At 53.9% G+C, this 18260-nt stretch overlaps 1 protein-coding gene across 1 annotated transcript in view; it reads right to left on the bottom strand.

Moving 5' to 3' along the window:
* The window catches only part of XXYLT1 (xyloside xylosyltransferase 1), a gene marked incomplete at its 5' end in the record, with an annotated part of 35834 nt that extends 17577 nt beyond the window's left edge, over positions 1 to 18257 (bottom strand). Inside the window, 2 exons of the mRNA XM_042042379.1 lie at positions 12139 to 12286; positions 17904 to 18257. Coding sequence (XP_041898313.1) covers positions 12139 to 12286; positions 17904 to 18257 — 502 coding nt within the window. The remainder of the gene's footprint in view (positions 1 to 12138; positions 12287 to 17903) is intronic.
* Between the last annotated feature and the right edge of the window lie 3 nt (positions 18258 to 18260).

The following is an 18260-nucleotide window of genomic DNA, read 5'->3' as shown; positions in this document are numbered from 1 at the left end:
GAAATGTGGGAAAAGGCTGAGTGTTCCGCTCAGCAGTGAGTTTCCCAACTTTGCCATACCGAGTAGAACCCTCCACTCTGTTCAGCTCCTGCTCTTCCGGCCATGGCATGGAAAGGGGAACTGTGCCAATCAAAGCAGAGATGGTCTCCATTAGCACTGACAGCTTTCCAGCACAGGTTGGCCTCATTTAAAGCTCATAATGTTTTACTGCAGCCTTGTATCAGCAGCCACAGCAGGGCTTTGTTCCAGGCTCGGCTCAAAACCTCCCCCCAGCCCTGTCCAGAGGGACATCAGAGATGCCTCATCCCACATCCTCATCCAGTGAGGGGGCACAGGCAGGCAGAGGTCATGTCCCTATGCCCTGCTGCCCCACATTCTCTACCAGGACCCAGTGGGGCTATGACAGCACACAGACAGGCACCCTGTCTGTGTGCTGAGGGGCATGACAGGTTGTCTGGATGCTCTGAAAGGCACCCAGGAGCCCCTCTGGCAGAAAGCGGCTTCTCCAAGTCTGATGGCCCTTCCCAGGAAGCATGGACCCCAAAAACTGCCCTATGGCACAGCAGGGATAGAGCAGGCATGCAGCGAGCCAGGCCACCCCACCACTGGAGTGGCACTTAGGAGTAAATATGATCTAGATGAGCAACCTGATCCACCAGGTGACATACCTGTCCATGGCAGGGGGGATGGACACAGATGAACTTTAGGGTCCCTTCCAACCCAAACCATTATATGATTCTATGAAATTGCTCTTCCCAGAAATGCCAGGCAGGATCATGAATGGCAGCAGGGGGCACAGGGAGGAGGAGAGCTGCTTTGGCAAAGGTAGCCAGAGCTCTGGGGATGTCATGCAGCAAGCAATCAGCAGCAGCTATTACCCCTCCAGCCCTTTAGAACCTGCTGCCATTGTTCAAAGAAGCCTATGGATGGGCAGCCTTGAACCTGCCCACAGAATAGGACTACTTTCCCCTAAGCTGAGTCAAGAGGATGGACTCTAAGAAATGTAACTAGTGGGTTTATAACTACAAGACAATGGGTGGAGGGTCAGGTGAAGAGGAGGCGCAAAGAAGCAGGAGCCTGCAGAGAGCAGCACAGGCTGTTCTGCAGCCAAAGTAATTTATGCTCATCCCAACAACTTTTTCTGTACAAGAGTCGCTTCCCTGGCAAAGCTGAGCACAGAGAGCAGAAGCAGGGCTGGGGTCTGAGTGCTGGCCTTGGATCCAAACCCTCCACTTCCATACAAACCACACAATCCTAGGCATCAGCATGCCACCACTGGCAGTGGAGAGGGGAAAAGAGTTGTGTCCAGGAACTTAATAGTGAAATGCAATCACAGTACAAAGGGCAGAAGCTGTCCAGCAAACATTGCAGTCTAAATAATTGATAATTGAGCAGTGGTTTAATAGATGTAAAGTAGAAGCAAGAATCAAAACCTACTCTAAGTGCTATAACTCTCCAGCCCACTGACAGGCTCGTGTTGGCACAAGCTCAGCCCCCTCAGAGTTAAAAATCCTGCCTGCAGCTGGTCTGGCAGAGAAGATGCTGCAAGCAACAGTGGGATAGCAGGAGGGAACAGGACACCACCCCACCAGGCTGCAGTGTGCCTGAATCGTACACGCACTCCTGAGGCAAACACCTCTCACCAAGGCTGGTGGTAATTTGGCTCTGCTCCCACCATTCCCTGCACTGACATCTCCACCTGTCTCAACAAACCTTTTTTTAAGGACTAAAGCATTCTGATGCTCCATGCCAATCCAGAGAGACTCCTCCAACACAGAATCATGGAATTGTTTAGGCTGGAAAAGACCTTTAAGATCATTGAGTCCAGCTGTTAACCTGGCACTTAGCACAGATCAGGTGGGAGCACCTTGACCTCCCCACACCTCCTCTGCATCCCAGCAGTGACTTTTGGGGCCAGAGACACCTTAAGAGATGACATCAACAGGGGCACTGCTGGGACTGCTGACCCAGCTGTGTGACCCAGGCACACCACTTTGCCTTTTCCCACGGAGCCAGCACCTGCCAGCCCTGCAACACCAGGAGGCAAGACCCTGCTCCCATCCTTCAGGAGGCAGCATGGGCAGTGGCCGGGTGATGGCCTGGCAAGGGCTGGGACAGAGAGCTGCTCGAGGCAGAGCAGTTCAGAGACCCTTCTGCAGGGCCAGCAGCAGCTGCAGCCAGCATGGGTGACACACTGCAGCCAAGTGACGGGAGTGTCCCCTGCTGGCTGCAGCTCTGGGTGTTGTGGGGCTGCAGCAGGGTGTGGGGAAGGCCAGGGGATGGCTGTGCATTTTGCCACTTGACTTGGACCACCAGAAGGAAGAGAGCCAAGCAACCAAAGCTCTCTGAGTTGGAGTCAGAAGGGGTGGGGATCTCAGGTCTGCTGGTCTACAAACGCCAGGCACACCTGGACAGTTTCCCCTCCACCTCTGAATCGCTTTGAGCAATGCTTTTTTCAGTCAGGTTTTTTAGCTGTCCCCATCATGACAGGACAAGATCCCAAGGAAAGAAGGACCTGTGAAGGACCTGCAGTGACTTTTAGATGGCTGCCCTGGGTAATAAACCTCCTGGAGAAGGGCAGCAGCCGCCAGCTCCAGCAGGCAGTGTGCCTGCAGCAGCAACACGTGGATCCACAAAGCTGCCTGTTCTGGCTGTGAAACCAGGATCCTCCGCCCTCACTGGCTCAGAGAGACGTGTGGCCAAGAAAAACTCCACTCCCACAGCCAGCACCATGGCCAGGCATGGATGCAGAGTGGGTGACAGGCTCCAGAGGTCCCTGTGCAATTCAGAGGGTGCTGCCCAGCAGCAGTAGCCAGCTGTCCCCACAAGCCTCAGCTGCACAGGGAGCAGGGCACGAGAACAGCTGCAGTGCCAGGCAGGGATGCCAGCACCTCAACAAGCCCAGTGTGGAGGCACACAGTTTATTTACACAAACAAGCTGGGTTCTCCTGCCCTTCATTACAGGCTCCCTGGGTTTGGCTCGCCCCCCCGCACTGGCAGCTGCCCCTGGCCACTCTCCCTGCTGCTGTCAGCAGGGCTGTGAGCAGCTTCCTCTCTGGCTGTGTGCTCCCCTGGCCAGCCCTTGTTTTCTCCACACACAGCCTCCCCTCTGCGCCCAGGATCAGTCACTGCTGCCTGCCCGGCCAACCTTGGCAGCACTGGAGAGCCTTGCCCAGAGGAAGCAGCCAAGGCAGTGGCACATGTGCACATGTGCAAGCATAACATGGTCCTCAGAGGTTGCTGTCAGTGTGCTGGCTACTGGGGGGGCTGCAGTCCCCCTTCCCAGGACACGGAGCTGCTCCAGAGCCCACCCTCCCAAAAGAAGATGATGCTACAAAGCCCTGTCCCAGCAGAGCTTGCCAAGGTGCAGTACAGCTTACCTTTGAGCTGCGTACTTCAACACAGGTCCTCACATCTGCCAAGCAGCCAAGGGTCCCCTTGGCTCCTTGGGACAGCCCAGCAGCTGCCTGCCCATTAAACAGCCTCCCTCTCTGCACACAGAGCTCCAAGGCAGTGCAGGAGGCGATGTGCCCCAGAGACCTGGCTGCTAACCAGGTTTCTGCAGCACTGATTAGGCACCCAACAGAGCAGAGCAGTGGCTGCAGCACATCAGCTAATCAGCCTATCAGCTAATTAAAAAATTAGGCTGTCTGCCAGAGACAGATGACAAATCATTGCTACCACCCATGCAGGGCAGGCACCTGGGTAAGCTCAGGGGTCTGGAGCAGCAGCAATGTTCCCAGGTATTGACAGCAGCATCACTTTGATCACCTTGGTCCACACCCTCCAGCCACCTCCTGAGGGAAAGGGAAGACTCAGCAGGAGACGGATGTGTTTTGCCCCAGGAAATTAATTTTTCCTGTGCGTCCAAGTGTCCCCTTGTAATTCATCAAGGTCTGAGGGACTAATATTTAGCAGTACTCAACACCTTGGCTCTTAACTGGACTCCAAGGTAGCAACATCGCTAAGCACGCGATAGCTTTCAGGACGGAGCTGGAAATGCTGTTTGCCTTGTATTTAATATATACTTCTGCTGGGGGAGGAGTGTGAAAACACTTTTTGGAGCTGAAGGAAGAGCAGCAGGAAACCTTTTAATCAGACAAAATAAGGTTTGATTCCAAGTTGCAAAAAATTACAAAAGAGAGGATGGGAAGCTGTGAAGCAACAAGCAGGTGAGATGGAAAGGGAAACCAAAAAGAGATACAGGAGAATAAATTTTCTAGGCTCACATCCCAGTTAACTGCACACACTGGGGGAAAGGGCTGCAGGCAGATTTTGTCCTTGTTTCTTCCTGCTAAGCTCTAATGAGCTATGGCAGAGCAGGGAGAGGTTGTGGGGGAGAGCAGCCCTGGCATCAACACCAGGTGACCCCCAGCAGCTTCCAACCCTTTGGGGATGGGCTGGGGAGAGAGGAGGGCAGCACCCACCACAGCACTGGGTGATGAGACCCTGCTGCTCCGTGGGGAGCAGGGGAAGCAGCCAGCCCTGGCCTGACAGATCTAGGACATCCAAAAATAATCGATGGTGGCACTGCAGCAAAGGGGCAGCCAGTGGAAATGATGAGAAGTGACACTACCCCTGGGGGCTGCGGGCCTCATTGGCCCCAGAGGCAGCAGTGCCACAGGGAAGGGGTCTGTGCCGTGACGCAGCACACAGGGGGCTTCCAGGCATTTGCTGAGCAGCATCCGTGTCCCCCTCACCACAGCAGCCCTTTCTGATGCCTCCTCCACACCAGAGCTGGGGCCAATGCACTCTCCTGCCAGGAGAGGCACGTCCCACAGGCAGCCAGACGGGGTTAGCAGCTCATCTCAGCGGATGTGGACCCCTCTACAGGGCCACAGCCCCCGGTGTTTACCCGGGGTGGGTTTGTTCAGAGGTCTGCTGCTGCCTGCTCCTGAAAAACATCATGAAAACAACTCTCTCAGCAGAACAGGCTCACCCCAGCAAGGAACAATGGCTGGCACTGCTCTCCCTATTGCTCACAAATTGATCACTCCAGCCTCTTCCCTCCCCATCACAGGATCTGACATAAGCGCATGCAGCCCAGAGACAGGCTGGGAAGGGAATCTGGATGTTTTTCACATGCTTGTGGTATGAAGAAGGGAGGGAGGCTATGAGAGCACATCAGAAACTATTGACACTCCCTCCATCCCTGTAAAGATGGAAACATTTTTGCCAGAAAGTAAATCCTTCAGCTACTGCAGCATCCCTTGGGAACTGCGGTTTGGGAGCACGTGGCTCTGGGGCCAACTCCCATGACTCCACTACAGACCCCAATTTTCTGTGCGTTTTCCCAACATCTCCCCATCAACCCTGAAGCTTTTGGGACACAGGCACTCTCCTCCCAGCCCTCTCCCAACAGCTGCATCTCTGCATTCCCTGATGTGGTGGGGCTCAGCAATGATGGCAATGCTCAGCTAGCAGGAAAGGATCAGGAGTGACGCACTTTCAAAATGCTCACTTATTACAATTATTACAGTGATTTGCTGAGTTCTGTGGGCAGCTGTCCTGTGCACCAGGAATTGCTCCGCAGCTGACAAGAGGAAGAAGGGAGAGTGATGCCTCCCCATGTCCCTCTGCCAGGCTCCACCCCAGAGACCTCTGATGCCCTGTGTGACACAGGATGTGTGCAGCATAACTCTGCACATGGGTGCTGTTGAGGGGACATCACACATGGGCACCTGGCACCCCATGGGCAAACAGCGTCTGACCTGGGCAATCCTGTGCTGTGATTCAAATAGCGCGGATGCAACATTGAATCCTCATGCACACATCCCTACAAAAGCAATCAACAATGTCTTCAGGATGCTGCCTGTGGGCTTTTCCAGAAGGACACTAGCAGAAGACAGTTACTTGTCACACTATTATTCCCGTACACAGACTGTTTACCTGGTACCCCTGTGCTTAACCCCTTCTCCCAGCTCCCAGGCTCTCCACCTTCACAGCCAGTGGCAGGAGTGCTCCAGGTGCACAGGCAAAGTGCCCTGAGAAAGCAGAGCACCGCTCAGTGCCTGCTCCAACACATCTCCTCGCTGGCCTTTGCCTTCCCTCCAGCTCTGCTCGGTGGGAAAGGCATAAGCTGATATTCACAGAGGCCTCTGTCTCCGGGCTGGTACTCCCAGAGCAGACAAAGGCTGATACCAGTTTCGTGGGAGACCAAGCCGGAGCCAGCAGCTGGATTCTGCTGCAAGCAGACCAAACCCCAGGCGACTGGGGCTTGGTCATTATCAGGCTGCTTGGACTGTCATAGGTTAGCAAGCATAGTCCCGGAAGGGACGTCCTTGCTAAGGGGTGCTTACAGTTTCCTCTGGGAACTGATAGAACCTATCAGGTGGCCAGTTTGAATATGGACAATTCTCTAAGCCACTTAAAGTTGTGATCACCTCTGTGATCCACATTTAAGAATAGGCAAACTCCCCCTCCAAGCTCTCTCTCGTTTCCGGCGCTGGCACAGGTGGCTGCGGGCCCCGTGTGGGGGCCAGCGGGCCCGGCCAGGCCCTGCTTGGGCCAGGCCGGGCCGGGCCACGGCCATCCTGGAGCCGATGGACCTGTTCCAGCCGTGGAACCCCCCCCCCCACTGCCTTGCCGTGGGCAGCCGGAGCGGCTCGGCTCTCCCCCCTCTCCACTGCGATAAGAAAAATTCAACATTCCAGCTGCAAAGCTGCAAGGCCGAGGTGAGAGTAACCCTTTTATTGCTGTGAAGAGCTGAAAACCTGAGGGAAGAGAGAGAGGAGATGCTTAAAGCTGAAATTCTGTTGTGAAGCTATGATATATCAGAGTATCCTGTTGTAATTTCATGAAGATATGGGGGGTGGAGTGTTCAATTCGTGAGCAAAAGCACCTGCGCTGAGATAGGCAGATGCTGACGCAGCTGTAATTTCATGAGAAGTTTGGACAGGGAGAGATGAACCAGATGAGGACTTTTGCTCCAAACGGGAAAGGAGAAAACCTCAGTCCCTAGAGATGCTCCCAGAGATAGTCCTAACGATGAAGATGATGAAGACCCTTTGCTCCCAGGGAAGGAGAAGGGCCTCTGTTTTTGTTTCTGAACGGCTCAACCTTAAAATTGTACCCCAAAAAACTTCAAGAGTGGACCCTCGAAAGCAGTTGCGGGAAAAGCTGCAAGTCGGGGGAAAGGACTCACACGCAGGCAGAGAGACTCCTCTTCCTAAATGGACTGAACAATATTTGGAAGTGGGCGGCTGTCTCGTTGTGATAATGTTTTCATAGCATGAGCAAGAAGAGACTTCTCTTTCTAAATGGACTAAACAAGGTTATTATGGAAGTGGTAACAGACTGAACATCTTAAGGGTTGTCTTTTTACATTGTCAGTGGGAGAAGGGAGGAAGGTGGGGGGAGGAGGAGAGTTCTGAAGGTGGTATAATTTTTTTTTTTCTTCTTTTAGGTCTGTTAATAAACTTCTTTATATTCTTTCAAGTTTGGTGCCTGTTTTGCATTTCTCCTAATTCTTATCTCACAGCAGATAAACAGTAATGAGTATTTTGGACCAAACCACTACAGGACAAACGTCATTATAATCTGGTCTATGCTTAACAATCAGTACAGCTGTTGATAATGAGCTGGAGAAATTGCCTTGTTCAGAGGCTGAGGCCAGGGAGACCACTGGACTTTCCATTGATCCTGATGTGTCACAGGCAGTGTCAGGACACCCGCTATGAAGCCAAAGGCACAGATCCCTGCTGGCAGTCACTTCCCCAGGCACAGTGCTGCTTATTCACCCACACCCCCCTGCTTCCTCCCACTACCCCCAGCTGTGTCCCTCCTGACGTGCTCCTGCACAGCTGGCAGCTCCAGGACACACCGAGGCTTGCTGTCCATCACACAGCTGTCTGTGATTCCCTCATCCATGAGGCAGCCCAGCACCTACAACATCCTGCAGCAAGGAGCTCTACAGATCACCACACTCTTTTGAACACACTTCTCACCAACTTTGATGTCTCCCAGTTGTTGTACAAACTTCTGCCTCGTGTGGCTTCATGGACCACACCATAACCCCCTCAGCCAGCCCCCTTCCAGACTGGAGGGTCCCAGTCAGCCAGGCTTGTCCCACACAGAAGCCACTGCCCTCTCTAAACCTCTTTCATTTTTTAGCAACAGACCACGTTGATATGCCATAAATTTCAGCAACACATAATGATCAGTTCCACTCTGTTCCCCTTCCTCATAGTTCCACATCTTTGTTTAGTCACACAGAAACTTACCCACTTCTCCCACTGCTGCTTAGTTCCCCTACAAGCCTCTGATGAACAGATTTACCAAATTCACCTGCAGAACAAGTTCCAGAGTTTTCAGGCAGCAAGTACCCAGGTGCATCTTCAGCACCTGGAAGATGCAGCATGCTGCATGAGGGCTAACCTCACACCCAGTAGAGCCCAGGGGCCCTTTGCAACCTGTGCTCATCTTCCCACCCTTCATCACAGCTTCTGCCTTCAGGCTGGGCTGGACAGTGAGAGAGAAACCCTGAGAACTGCCGCTCATGCTTCCAGGGGGGAGGAGGATGCTGCTACTCCCCATGAACACAGCCAGCTGTTTGTACCAGCCAGGAAACCCTGCTGCCTCCAATTTGTCAAATACCATCTTCAGTCAATTCTTCTAAATACCCTCACTCCATGTGAAGCACGGTACCATCAGCCAGGTTTCAGAGCCTCCCCTGAGCTAATGAACTCCACTCCTCTGTCCAAGTTGGCAGAGATAAGCCACAAAGCTGCCTCTGTGTCATGTCTCCTTTTCCCTCTGCACCTTATTCTCCCACAGGGCCATCTTGCTGTAGCACCATCAGCAACACCAATGGAGCTGAACACTAAGTGGCAGTTTTCAAAGCTCTACCCAAGCTGCTGGATGCTGCTGGCTCTCCCTTGGCCCACCAGCTGCTGAGGATGACCACTTGTTAAACAACTTTTTTCTGAAAACTACCCGACGTGGGCCAAGAATGGCAGCCAAGAATTCCCTGGGGAGCTCCCAGCTTTCCCAGGCTGCCCTTCTGTCACCTCAACTCTTCCTCCCCTCACTTGTGGTACCAGGAGTCTGTCTCCAGACCTCGCCTGCCAGGCAGACCTGCCCAGCCATTACTCCTTCATGTATCCATAGAAGAGTGATAAAAAGCTTGCTGGGCCCCCTGCAGTTACACAGCTAAAATGCCAAGTGATAGAGGGATTGAAGCCAGTCAGGAAGGGAGAGGGCCCCTCTGGATGGGTATACTGAAAAGGAAAGTGAAAAGGTCCGGGTCTTTGTCCTCCCTTCTCCTCCTTGCACTGATCTGCAAGTCTCAAGATCATTTCATGCTGGCATTGTCCTCATCCTGGCAGCTCCTTCTAAGCCTGAACCTGCTTGTCCTCTCTGTGTAACTTTCCCATCAATCTTCTCCCCTCCCTTGCAGAACCATTCTGATGGATCAAGCCCCGCTCCAGCTCCCCGGGCCTGGCCACACCACATTAAAATGGGATTTATGAGCCTCGAGCACAGACAAGAGTTATGCAGTCTGCACTTCTGCATGCTGCATACCAACTCCCCAGCTGGTTTAAATCAGATTAACTCCACTGATGTAAGACATTTAAGGCAAGAGCGTTCCATGATTTACACCAGCTAAGAAGCTGTTATATTATAACTTGGCAGCTGCAGGTTTTAGATTGAAAGTTTTTTGGGCAAAGATCCCAAGCAACAGTAAACGACAGAGCAGCTGAGTGGCAAACCTCATTTACCCTCAGTGCAATGTGCATGGAGCAAACATATGACTGAAAAAAGGCCCTAAAAAAATAAAAATAACCTGGTGTTCAGTTTCCAGTGCCATCGGTCTGCAAAGTCAATGCCCTGTCACAACCCATAGGCTCCAAACAAACCACTAAGTCATGATAGTGTGGAAATGCCTCCCTTCAAAAAATTATGTATTTGGTAAACTAAAGCCAGGCAATTTTAGTACAAAGGTTGCTTGCTACTGAAAAAAACCCCTATAGACTGATTAATGTAAATACAAATGAACACACCAGAGAGTTTAATATTCAGATCAGGGCCTTCATTTCTGCTAGAGGATGCTCAAGCTTCCAATCAGATCTGGATTCCACAAAAAAGTGGTGCTAATGCTATGGAGCCAGATGTGCTTGGAGAGATGCACAAAAAGACGCAGCACTCAGGGCAGAATACAGCATTCAAGGCAGAAGAAATGGCAAAGAAATGCACCAGGAATAATGATAACACTGCTTGAAAAAGAAGGTTTGGTCCTTTCTGCTCCAGCTTTCCAAAGTGACTTCTTCAGACCAGTAGATATTGGCTTGTCAGAGTGAGGAGGGCAGCAGAAGCCCAGCACCATTCTCACATCACCTGCAAGCCTGAGTGGGCAGCAGAGCTGCAGCCTTTCCTGATGCCTCCTCTTCAGTGCCGGCTGCACAGGGAGGGGGCCAGCAAGCCCCGCCAGCCTCATAAATCACCAGGCACCCAGCACAGTAAACCTGACCTCCCTTGCAAGGGAAATATAAATCAGCTTTACTAGCAGCTTCTGAAACAAAAACTAAACTCATGAAACTGTAAAAATGCCTCTTTAAACATCCTGTGCCCCAAACAGACCATTGAAAGCCCTGTCAGGCTGAGGGAGAGCAAACAAGCTTTCCAAGAGATGAGATGCCTCATGGGCTGATGAACTGAGAAAAGGCATTTAAGACTGAGCAGCTTCTTGCTGGCAGGCAGCACAACAGGGATATCTTTAGCACACAGTAAAGACAGAGTAGGGAATCAGGAGGAGTGAATTAGCTAGCATTAATACCATCATTTGTATGCAGTGTACTTCAAAGCGCTCACAGACCAGACACACACAAAATTACCCAAGTCTGAGGGAGAGCCAAGTACAGCACATTTGCTGGAGCCCACAGAGTAATGATCAGTGAGCTTGGATGGGACCCTCAGGGCCACCACTGCCCCTCTGTTTAATGAGCTAGTGTGGGATGGCCATGCAGGGAGGACAGGGGCAAGTCCACAAAGGACAAAGGAAGGCTCACAAAGCAGAGCAGAGGTAGGAGCTCCTGGGTAGAGCCAAACTGGGACAGGACTCAGCAGGGGCACGGGATAGATGTATCTGCTCACATCTCAGCAAGAGTGCACCTAAGACCCATGGGAGAAAGTCTGCAGGGAGTATTACAGCTGGGCAGAGGCTCCAGATGCCAAGCAAGCTGCTGGTGCCACCAGTGCTAGCCCTGGGAACATGCACACATGTGGGAACAGGCCACCATTGTATGACATCCACAAACAACTTTGAGAGGCTGGTCACCTCTTCCTACGGCAGGTGTATGGCCAGGCAGGGTCCCGGGGCTCCTTGCCACCACTGCCACCCACAGCCTGCCATGCCCAAGGAGGACAAGTGACCAGCCCAGGAAGGGCTGCTGCCATCACTGGTGCGTCAGGCCAGCAAGGCAGCTGACAGGGAGAGCCCAGGGACCAGCTCTGGGAATGGACAAGTAGGGCTGCAGGAGCTCCAGTGAAGGGGTTTGGAGCCCAAGGATACAACACCCTACTTGTGCAACCAAAGACTGGACAGGATGCTGGTTCCATGAAAGGCAACTGCACACAGCCATGGGGGAAAATGGCATCAACTGAGCCAAGTCCCTTCTGCCAGCTGCCTTTTTTTCTTGCAGATTTCTCGCTGTTTCTGCACTTGATAACAGCAGAGGTATAATAAGGAAACTTAAGTGATCAGTGGCTGTCAAGCAAAGTTTCCAAAAGCTCCCTAAAGCCAAGAGGCAAGACTCGACAACTACTCCCTGCTGATGCTCAAGAGTGCACAGCTACACCACAGACACACAGCACTTCTTTCTGCTGGCACCCCAAGGGGAAGGGGGCTGTAAACACACATAGAACAGGCCTGCTTGCTCCTGTCTCACCTCTCCTACCATCCCAGGGCATAAGGGCAGGGCCAGCTGCCATATGACAAGAAGAACCTCCTGTCACTCATGCCAGTGGAGACCTGCATGTGGTCTTGGACTGATGGGTCCATCACTCTGCAGGAAGGAGGAGAATCCCAGGAGACCACCCCAAAAGTTTATTAACTTTGTGTTTCAAATAGCACCGGATAACATCTCTGTGCAGAAGAGAAACAGAGCCTGTGTTGCTGGAGGCAGCCCAGCAGAGACCTACCTTTGGGCATGATGCGATGCATTGCAACTGACAGGAAGAAGATGGAGTCACTGTAGTAGGTCCCCGATCCAGCGCTGAAGTGTCTCTGCATGGCCTCAACGATGGGAAACAGCTTTTCTGTCAGCTCATTCACATCATGGACTATTACCTGGCAGAGACACCAGAAACACTGCTCAGCCGCCGCTTCTGGGGACAGGCCCAGCTCCAGCAGCCCTTGCTCAGCCCCAGCCAGCACAGGGCGAGGGGGGAGGCTGTTAAAGCACAAACAGTGCTGGTGGCACTGCAGCTACACAAAGGGGCCTGGCTGCACATCCTCTTGACGCATCCTCTTGACACAACAACCAGTCAAGTGCAGGGAAAGGAGGGAAGGACTTTTACAGCCATTTCGTGTAAGGTGAGCAGCGACTTGAATCCTCTCACACAACCAAGTGTGCTCCATGTTTTGGGGTATTTCTCTGGTCTGTTCCCACCGCCTGATGCAAGCACTTATCTGGTCTCCCATATGGAGTGCATCAGAAGAGGCGACAGTTTGCTCCAGGCTCTGGTATCCTGCCGATTAGAGCCAAGCCAGACCACGTCACTTACCCTGAGGACCAAGGCTTGCTCCCTGCTACAGAGGCAGGTTGTGACAGGGCCAGGGACACAGCCCGGATTTCCTGCTCCTCAGCTTGGCATGGAGGCAAGCTCTGCAGCACGTCCTGTCAGGGCTGCAGGGGGAAAGGGAGGACAGGCCGCAGCACGCTGATGAAAATCCAAACATCAGGAACTACAGCAGTGCCAAGCAACTTCTGTAGATGAATCTCAGCCTGCCTGTGCTGGAGCTTTGCTGGTGCTCAGCCAGCACTGCTCTGCATCCCCCAGCCCTGCGGGAGCCCATGCACCAGCACGGGCCCTGGCACGCCTGTGCCAGCCGTGGCTATGTCCCAGAAATAGGAGCAACCCCAAATGCACCTTATCAGCTACTGAAATTTTACAAGCTTCAAAGTCCAATGAACAGGAACTTTCATGCAGCTCGTTATACCCACAGAAGGATACAGGTCACTGAATCACAAAAGATAATGAGAGGGATTTTGAGGATAATTAGGAGAGATGAGGGACATGACCTCGGTGCAGATAAGGGGGAGTGCAGGAACTTGAGTGTGGAAACTCGAGGTCGTGATGCCTTCTTCAGGTCAGGGAAAGCAGGAAAAGCCTCGTTGGAGCTAAAGTCCAGCGAGGACATGACATTGCAGCAGTACTTGAATTTTGGATAGGGGAACCTATCCTCCTTGTTTGCGGGATGCCAAGACACTTCCACAAGTTGGCCCTGCCCTCAAAAGGGAACTCAAACCACAATCTTTGTAGGTCCTTTTCAACGGTTCTATGGTGTCACTTCTTTTCCCTACTACAACTTCATCTGCTTAAGAACAAGGAGCCCTGCACTATACATTTAAAACATGCAGGATAGAGCATTTGCTTTTTAAATTTTTTTTTTTAATTAAAAGAAAACCTAAACCAAGCCAAATGCTTCAGAGGAGAAGGTGGCTCTGAGCCTGTGCTGGTGCAATGACCATCCTCACTATGGGGTGCATAAGGGGCTGCTTCAATGCCCAGCAAGGGGGGTGCAGAGATGGAGGCAGTGAGCAGTCTGGAGGTTGTTCCTTCCACAGCCTTTTACAGAACACACTGCCCAGACCAAAGTGCTCTCACAGCAGAGAGGAGCTCGCTGGAAACGGGCCTGTGCTCGTGGCACCACAGTATGCCGAACATGGTGAGGTGATGGGCCTGTCCTGGCACTGGCCAGGATGGCTGAGCCCACGGCAGGGCACCACTGAAACACCGGCAGAGCTGAGTCCCTATGGCCCTGTCCTGGGGAGGGCGCCCTAAACACCCACGCTTGGCCCCGGCCCTTGCCATCAGCCAGGTGCTGTGGAGCCCTCATGCAGGCTCTGTGGCCAGCACGTCCCTCGGCAGGGCGGCCCCACTGCTGCTGTCCCGGCTGCTGGGCTCCGAGCCAAGGCCTGCAGCAGAACAGCAGGAAAAACACAGAACAACGTGTACCAGGAAAGTGCATTGGGAGAGCTCATCAGGAGCCACACCTGGCTTTGGATAGCACAGCATAGCCCCCAAGACACTGCAGGGGAGGAAACTCTGTTACCGGTACCATTAGGCAGCACCTCGCCCTGGCCCTGCCGAGCTGCGTGGTTGGTTGTGCCATCGTGGTGACACCGGCTCTGACAAGCAGGACAGCAGCCACCCCAGGTGACCAAACAAGCAAGCCACCACTACTCTCCAGGTGCAAAGACACTGACAGCCTGTGCATGGAACTGAGCACCACCAGCATGGGAATGTACGATGCTCTGCTCCCAGCCCAGCTTGGCACGGGCAGCTTTAGGGTCTGGCTGGACTGGAGAAGCATGGAAGAGAAATACAGCACCTGTAACCAGCCTTCTGCATCCAGCAAAGGCAGCCTGAGGTGTGTGCAGTACATAGGAAAGGGGGAAAAATGTCAAACCAACTCCAGTCACCTCTGAAGTGAGCACACTGCCAAGCACCAGTGGACAAAAGTTATGGGAGAGATACTCCTGAAACTCCAGACACAGCATCATCTGCCTTCCCACTCCTGCCAAACAAAACAGGAAAATGTGTCTTTTGCCCACCCTTTTGTACTTCTGCAAAGCAAACTCCTGAACAGCTGAATTTTCTCCTGTAGCCACAGGCCAGGTCGCCTCTCTGGGACTGTGAGGGCTTCCTCCCTTCTCACTGCTGACTTTAGCACAGCTTGTTGATCTGCTGCTAATTTTGTACTTCATTATTTATTTGTGTAACAGCTTTTAGTAAATCCCTGTAGCTAAATCCGACCACATTTGCTGAGGACATTAAGAAAAGTAAGTTCTAGGGGTTTCCTGTACAAACACAGTATTATAAACACACGTCCCGCACTGATAAAAGGCCCTTTCTATTGATTCACTAGGAAAAAACAACCTGCATTTCTTTTCCCTTTAACTTTCCCTCCTTTCCCATGTCGGGTCTCCTCGCAGGTCTCCACAAGCACAGAGTGTTGTTACAGCCACCCAAGCAACCACCCCAGCAGCATCCTTCGTGGGGCTCATCTGAACAGGGAACCAGGATGAGTAGAGAGCCGAACGTGTAGTTCGTATTGCGGCAGGGAAATGGAATCAATAAGCGATAAGAATCGCACAAGGAGTCACAGCACACAGCCTGGAGTGGCAGGAAACGGGGCGAGCGGGGGCTCTCTGTAAGCAGTGTCGGCCGAGGCCGGTCCAGGCTCGCTGCCGGGCACCTCCCGCTGGCCGGGGGGCGGGAGAGGCTGCAGAGATCCCCCTGCCACCCGCGTGCGGGACACGGTCTCTGCGACTGCTGTCACAAAGCCCGGTAAGAGCCCCCACGAGGCCCCGCACGGGCAGCACGGCCGCGGGCTGGCTCCTCCCTCCGCCCCCGGCCGCACACGCGGAGCACGAGCTCCCTCTGCTGCCGCCGCCCGGCCGCGCTCCCGGCGGCACAGCTGGGACACATCTGCGACACATCTGCACAGCCAGCGGCAGGGGTGACGCCACGCAGCGACTGCCCACGCCCGGACAGCCCTGCCCTGCTGGGTCCGGTGCCTACGCTGCTGCCACGCACCCACCGCCTGCACCCCACAGCTCTTCTGCGCTCACTCTCTGCACACTGGCCCCGGGCTCCAGCCGGCTGCTTCAGTCTCCAGGAGACTTTGAAAGTCACCGAATCTGCCTAGGGAGAGAGAAAAGCTGCCCACAACCTTCCCCAAAGGTTACGATCCATGTCTGACTCTGGGCTTCACTCTAACAGAGGAGCCAACTGATCCCAGCTTTGCCAGGATGTGAGGGCAAGGGCAGTTTCAGAAGCGGGGCCTGAATCGCTTCCTCATGAAGAAAAAGTTCAGGGGGTTTTATCAGTCCTGTCTCAGTGCCCCCTGAGCACTTTATCAAGCATTATCTCTGGGCCTGTGCTAGGAAGACAGCATAAGAACCGGGAGAGTGCTCAGCACACACCAAGAAAAGCAGTAAACAAGAGGTCTCAGGGTGGAGAGGGGTTACTGCTGGAGCTACTTGAACATCAGTATCAATCACCTTCAACAATTAACAGCGGTACTGAAAGTCCAAGGTAGGCAGAAGTTCCCTCCTGGTAAAGAAGAGGAATGGGGTAGGCTACAGCAAGAATAAAGAGGTGCTGTCAGCTGCTGGTATTCCAGAAACTGGCACAGGATTAGGGGCAAGGCTGCATGCTTGAGAAGCAGAACAGCTTCTGCTCTGTACCTAAAAGCAGAGAAACGACTGATCCAAATCATAGTGCCAACCATAGGCTAGCCAGTGAAACCAGGATACATCGGGGTCTGCCAGGAAAGAGGGAAGAAGCTGTCCCACTGAGCAGATCTCAGTGAGATCTCACCTGAGTCCTCCAGATCATGCTGCCTGCTTACACCCAGGAAATCAGTTCTGGTGCCAGACACACTCCAGGTTTCACTGTGACTCCACAGGCACCTACAGACAGGGGCCCATCCATAACAGACAAATCACTTTATGCCTCTAACTCCAACTCCCAGCCCATGTTGCCCTGGAGAAGTGAGGCTGGCAAGGCTGCCCGAAGGGAAGCTTCTTTCCCAGAGGGGCAGATGGCAGTAAGGCAGCCACACATTAAGGGGTGACAGCAAGGGATGGAGACACCATGGTGGCCTGGGAGTCCTCCCACTCCAGGGGGCATACCACCACAAACCTGAGCTGCGCTGTTGCGCCACATCAGCACTGCACCATCATGGGGCAGTCAGTCCACCCCGCTGTGGAGTGCAGGAATCCTCCTGAGGGAGCTGTGCATGCTCTCCAGACAGCCAAGCACTGCTGCATGGTGTGGGTGTCCCATCATGGGTACATGACCTGACTGAGGGCCAGCACTAGGAAAGGGCTTGTTTAAAGAAAACGAGTGGTAAGATTATTTACCAGGAAAGTGTCTGTATGAACAATGTTAAGGTTACACTTCGAGTTACATCTTGGCAGAGTTCAGCTAATATGAAATACAGGAAATATGAGCAATAAAAGTTACAGCAGGACTAGGGGACACTTTCAAGCAATGTTCTGCAGCAGCACCTCAGGACAGGGGAGTCCAGGTTACCTGGAATCTCTGAACTTAACAACCCTCCAGTTTTCAGAAACCCGTTTAATGCGAGAAAAGCCTGATTTACATGAACTGCACTGGCTGGTTTTGGGAGGCAGAACCGTTTCCCTGGCAGTAGGAACATTCACATGTAGATGCTCTCCAGCCCCTGCAGGCTCTCCACTCCCACTCTCAAGAGCCACTACCAGCAGGCCAACCTCCTCATCGGGAAGCCATCGAGATATAAGCACACGTGGTCCTCGTGTCGAGATGCTGAAGCAGGACTAGCAACAGGGTCTGTAGGAGAGCAGCATTGCTTAGAGTAACGGCTCCTCTCCAGCACAGGCGGAGTGCCCGAGGTGTTCCCAGGCCACGCTGCTGCCCAGTCCCACTTGAGAATCACTGAGCTGCACCAGGACACCTCCCTACCCTCAGGCAGCAGCCGCGGGGATGCAGAACAAGCCCCTCAACATTCCCGAGACTAGGGAGCAATGGGAGCTGGCACACGGGCTGTTAGTTGAGGGAGCTCCTTCCCGCTGGACTGCTGTTCCCAGTGTCCCGCGGGAAGACCACACAGGACGCCCCGGCCGAGCCCCCCGCTCGAGCCCCCCGCTCGCTCCCCGCGGGCCCGGCCCGCCCCTCGGCCCCCCGCGCACCTGGTGGCGGAAGGCGGCGCCGCGCAGCAGGTCCCGCAGCAGCCCGAGGCCGATGTCCCGGCTGGCGCCCTCGGTGACGAGGTGGAGGTGCAGCACATCGGCGGCGCCCAGGCGGCCGTGCCGCAGCAGCGAGCGCAGCGCCGCCTGCGCCTTGTCGCGGAGCGCGGGGCTGCGCTCCGCCTTGGTGAACATGAAGAGGAGGTGCAGCCCGCGGGGCCCCGGGCCGGCCGGGGCGGGCGGCGTGGCGCGCAGGCGGCGGGTGGCGCTGGAGAAGGTCTCGCCGCCGCCGCCCAGGTAGTAGAAGGCGCAGACGGCCACGGCCGCGGCCGCCGCCAGGGCCGCGGGCTGCGGGCAGCG

This window comes from Corvus kubaryi, unplaced genomic scaffold (assembly GCF_017639235.1).
Source record: "Corvus kubaryi isolate FWS band 111438036 unplaced genomic scaffold, C.kubaryi_AGA036_p1.0 37397, whole genome shotgun sequence".
Lineage (NCBI taxonomy): Eukaryota > Metazoa > Chordata > Aves > Passeriformes > Corvidae > Corvus > Corvus kubaryi.
Note: the sequence above shows the minus strand (reverse complement) of the source record. Positions and strands in the feature narration are given on the sequence as shown.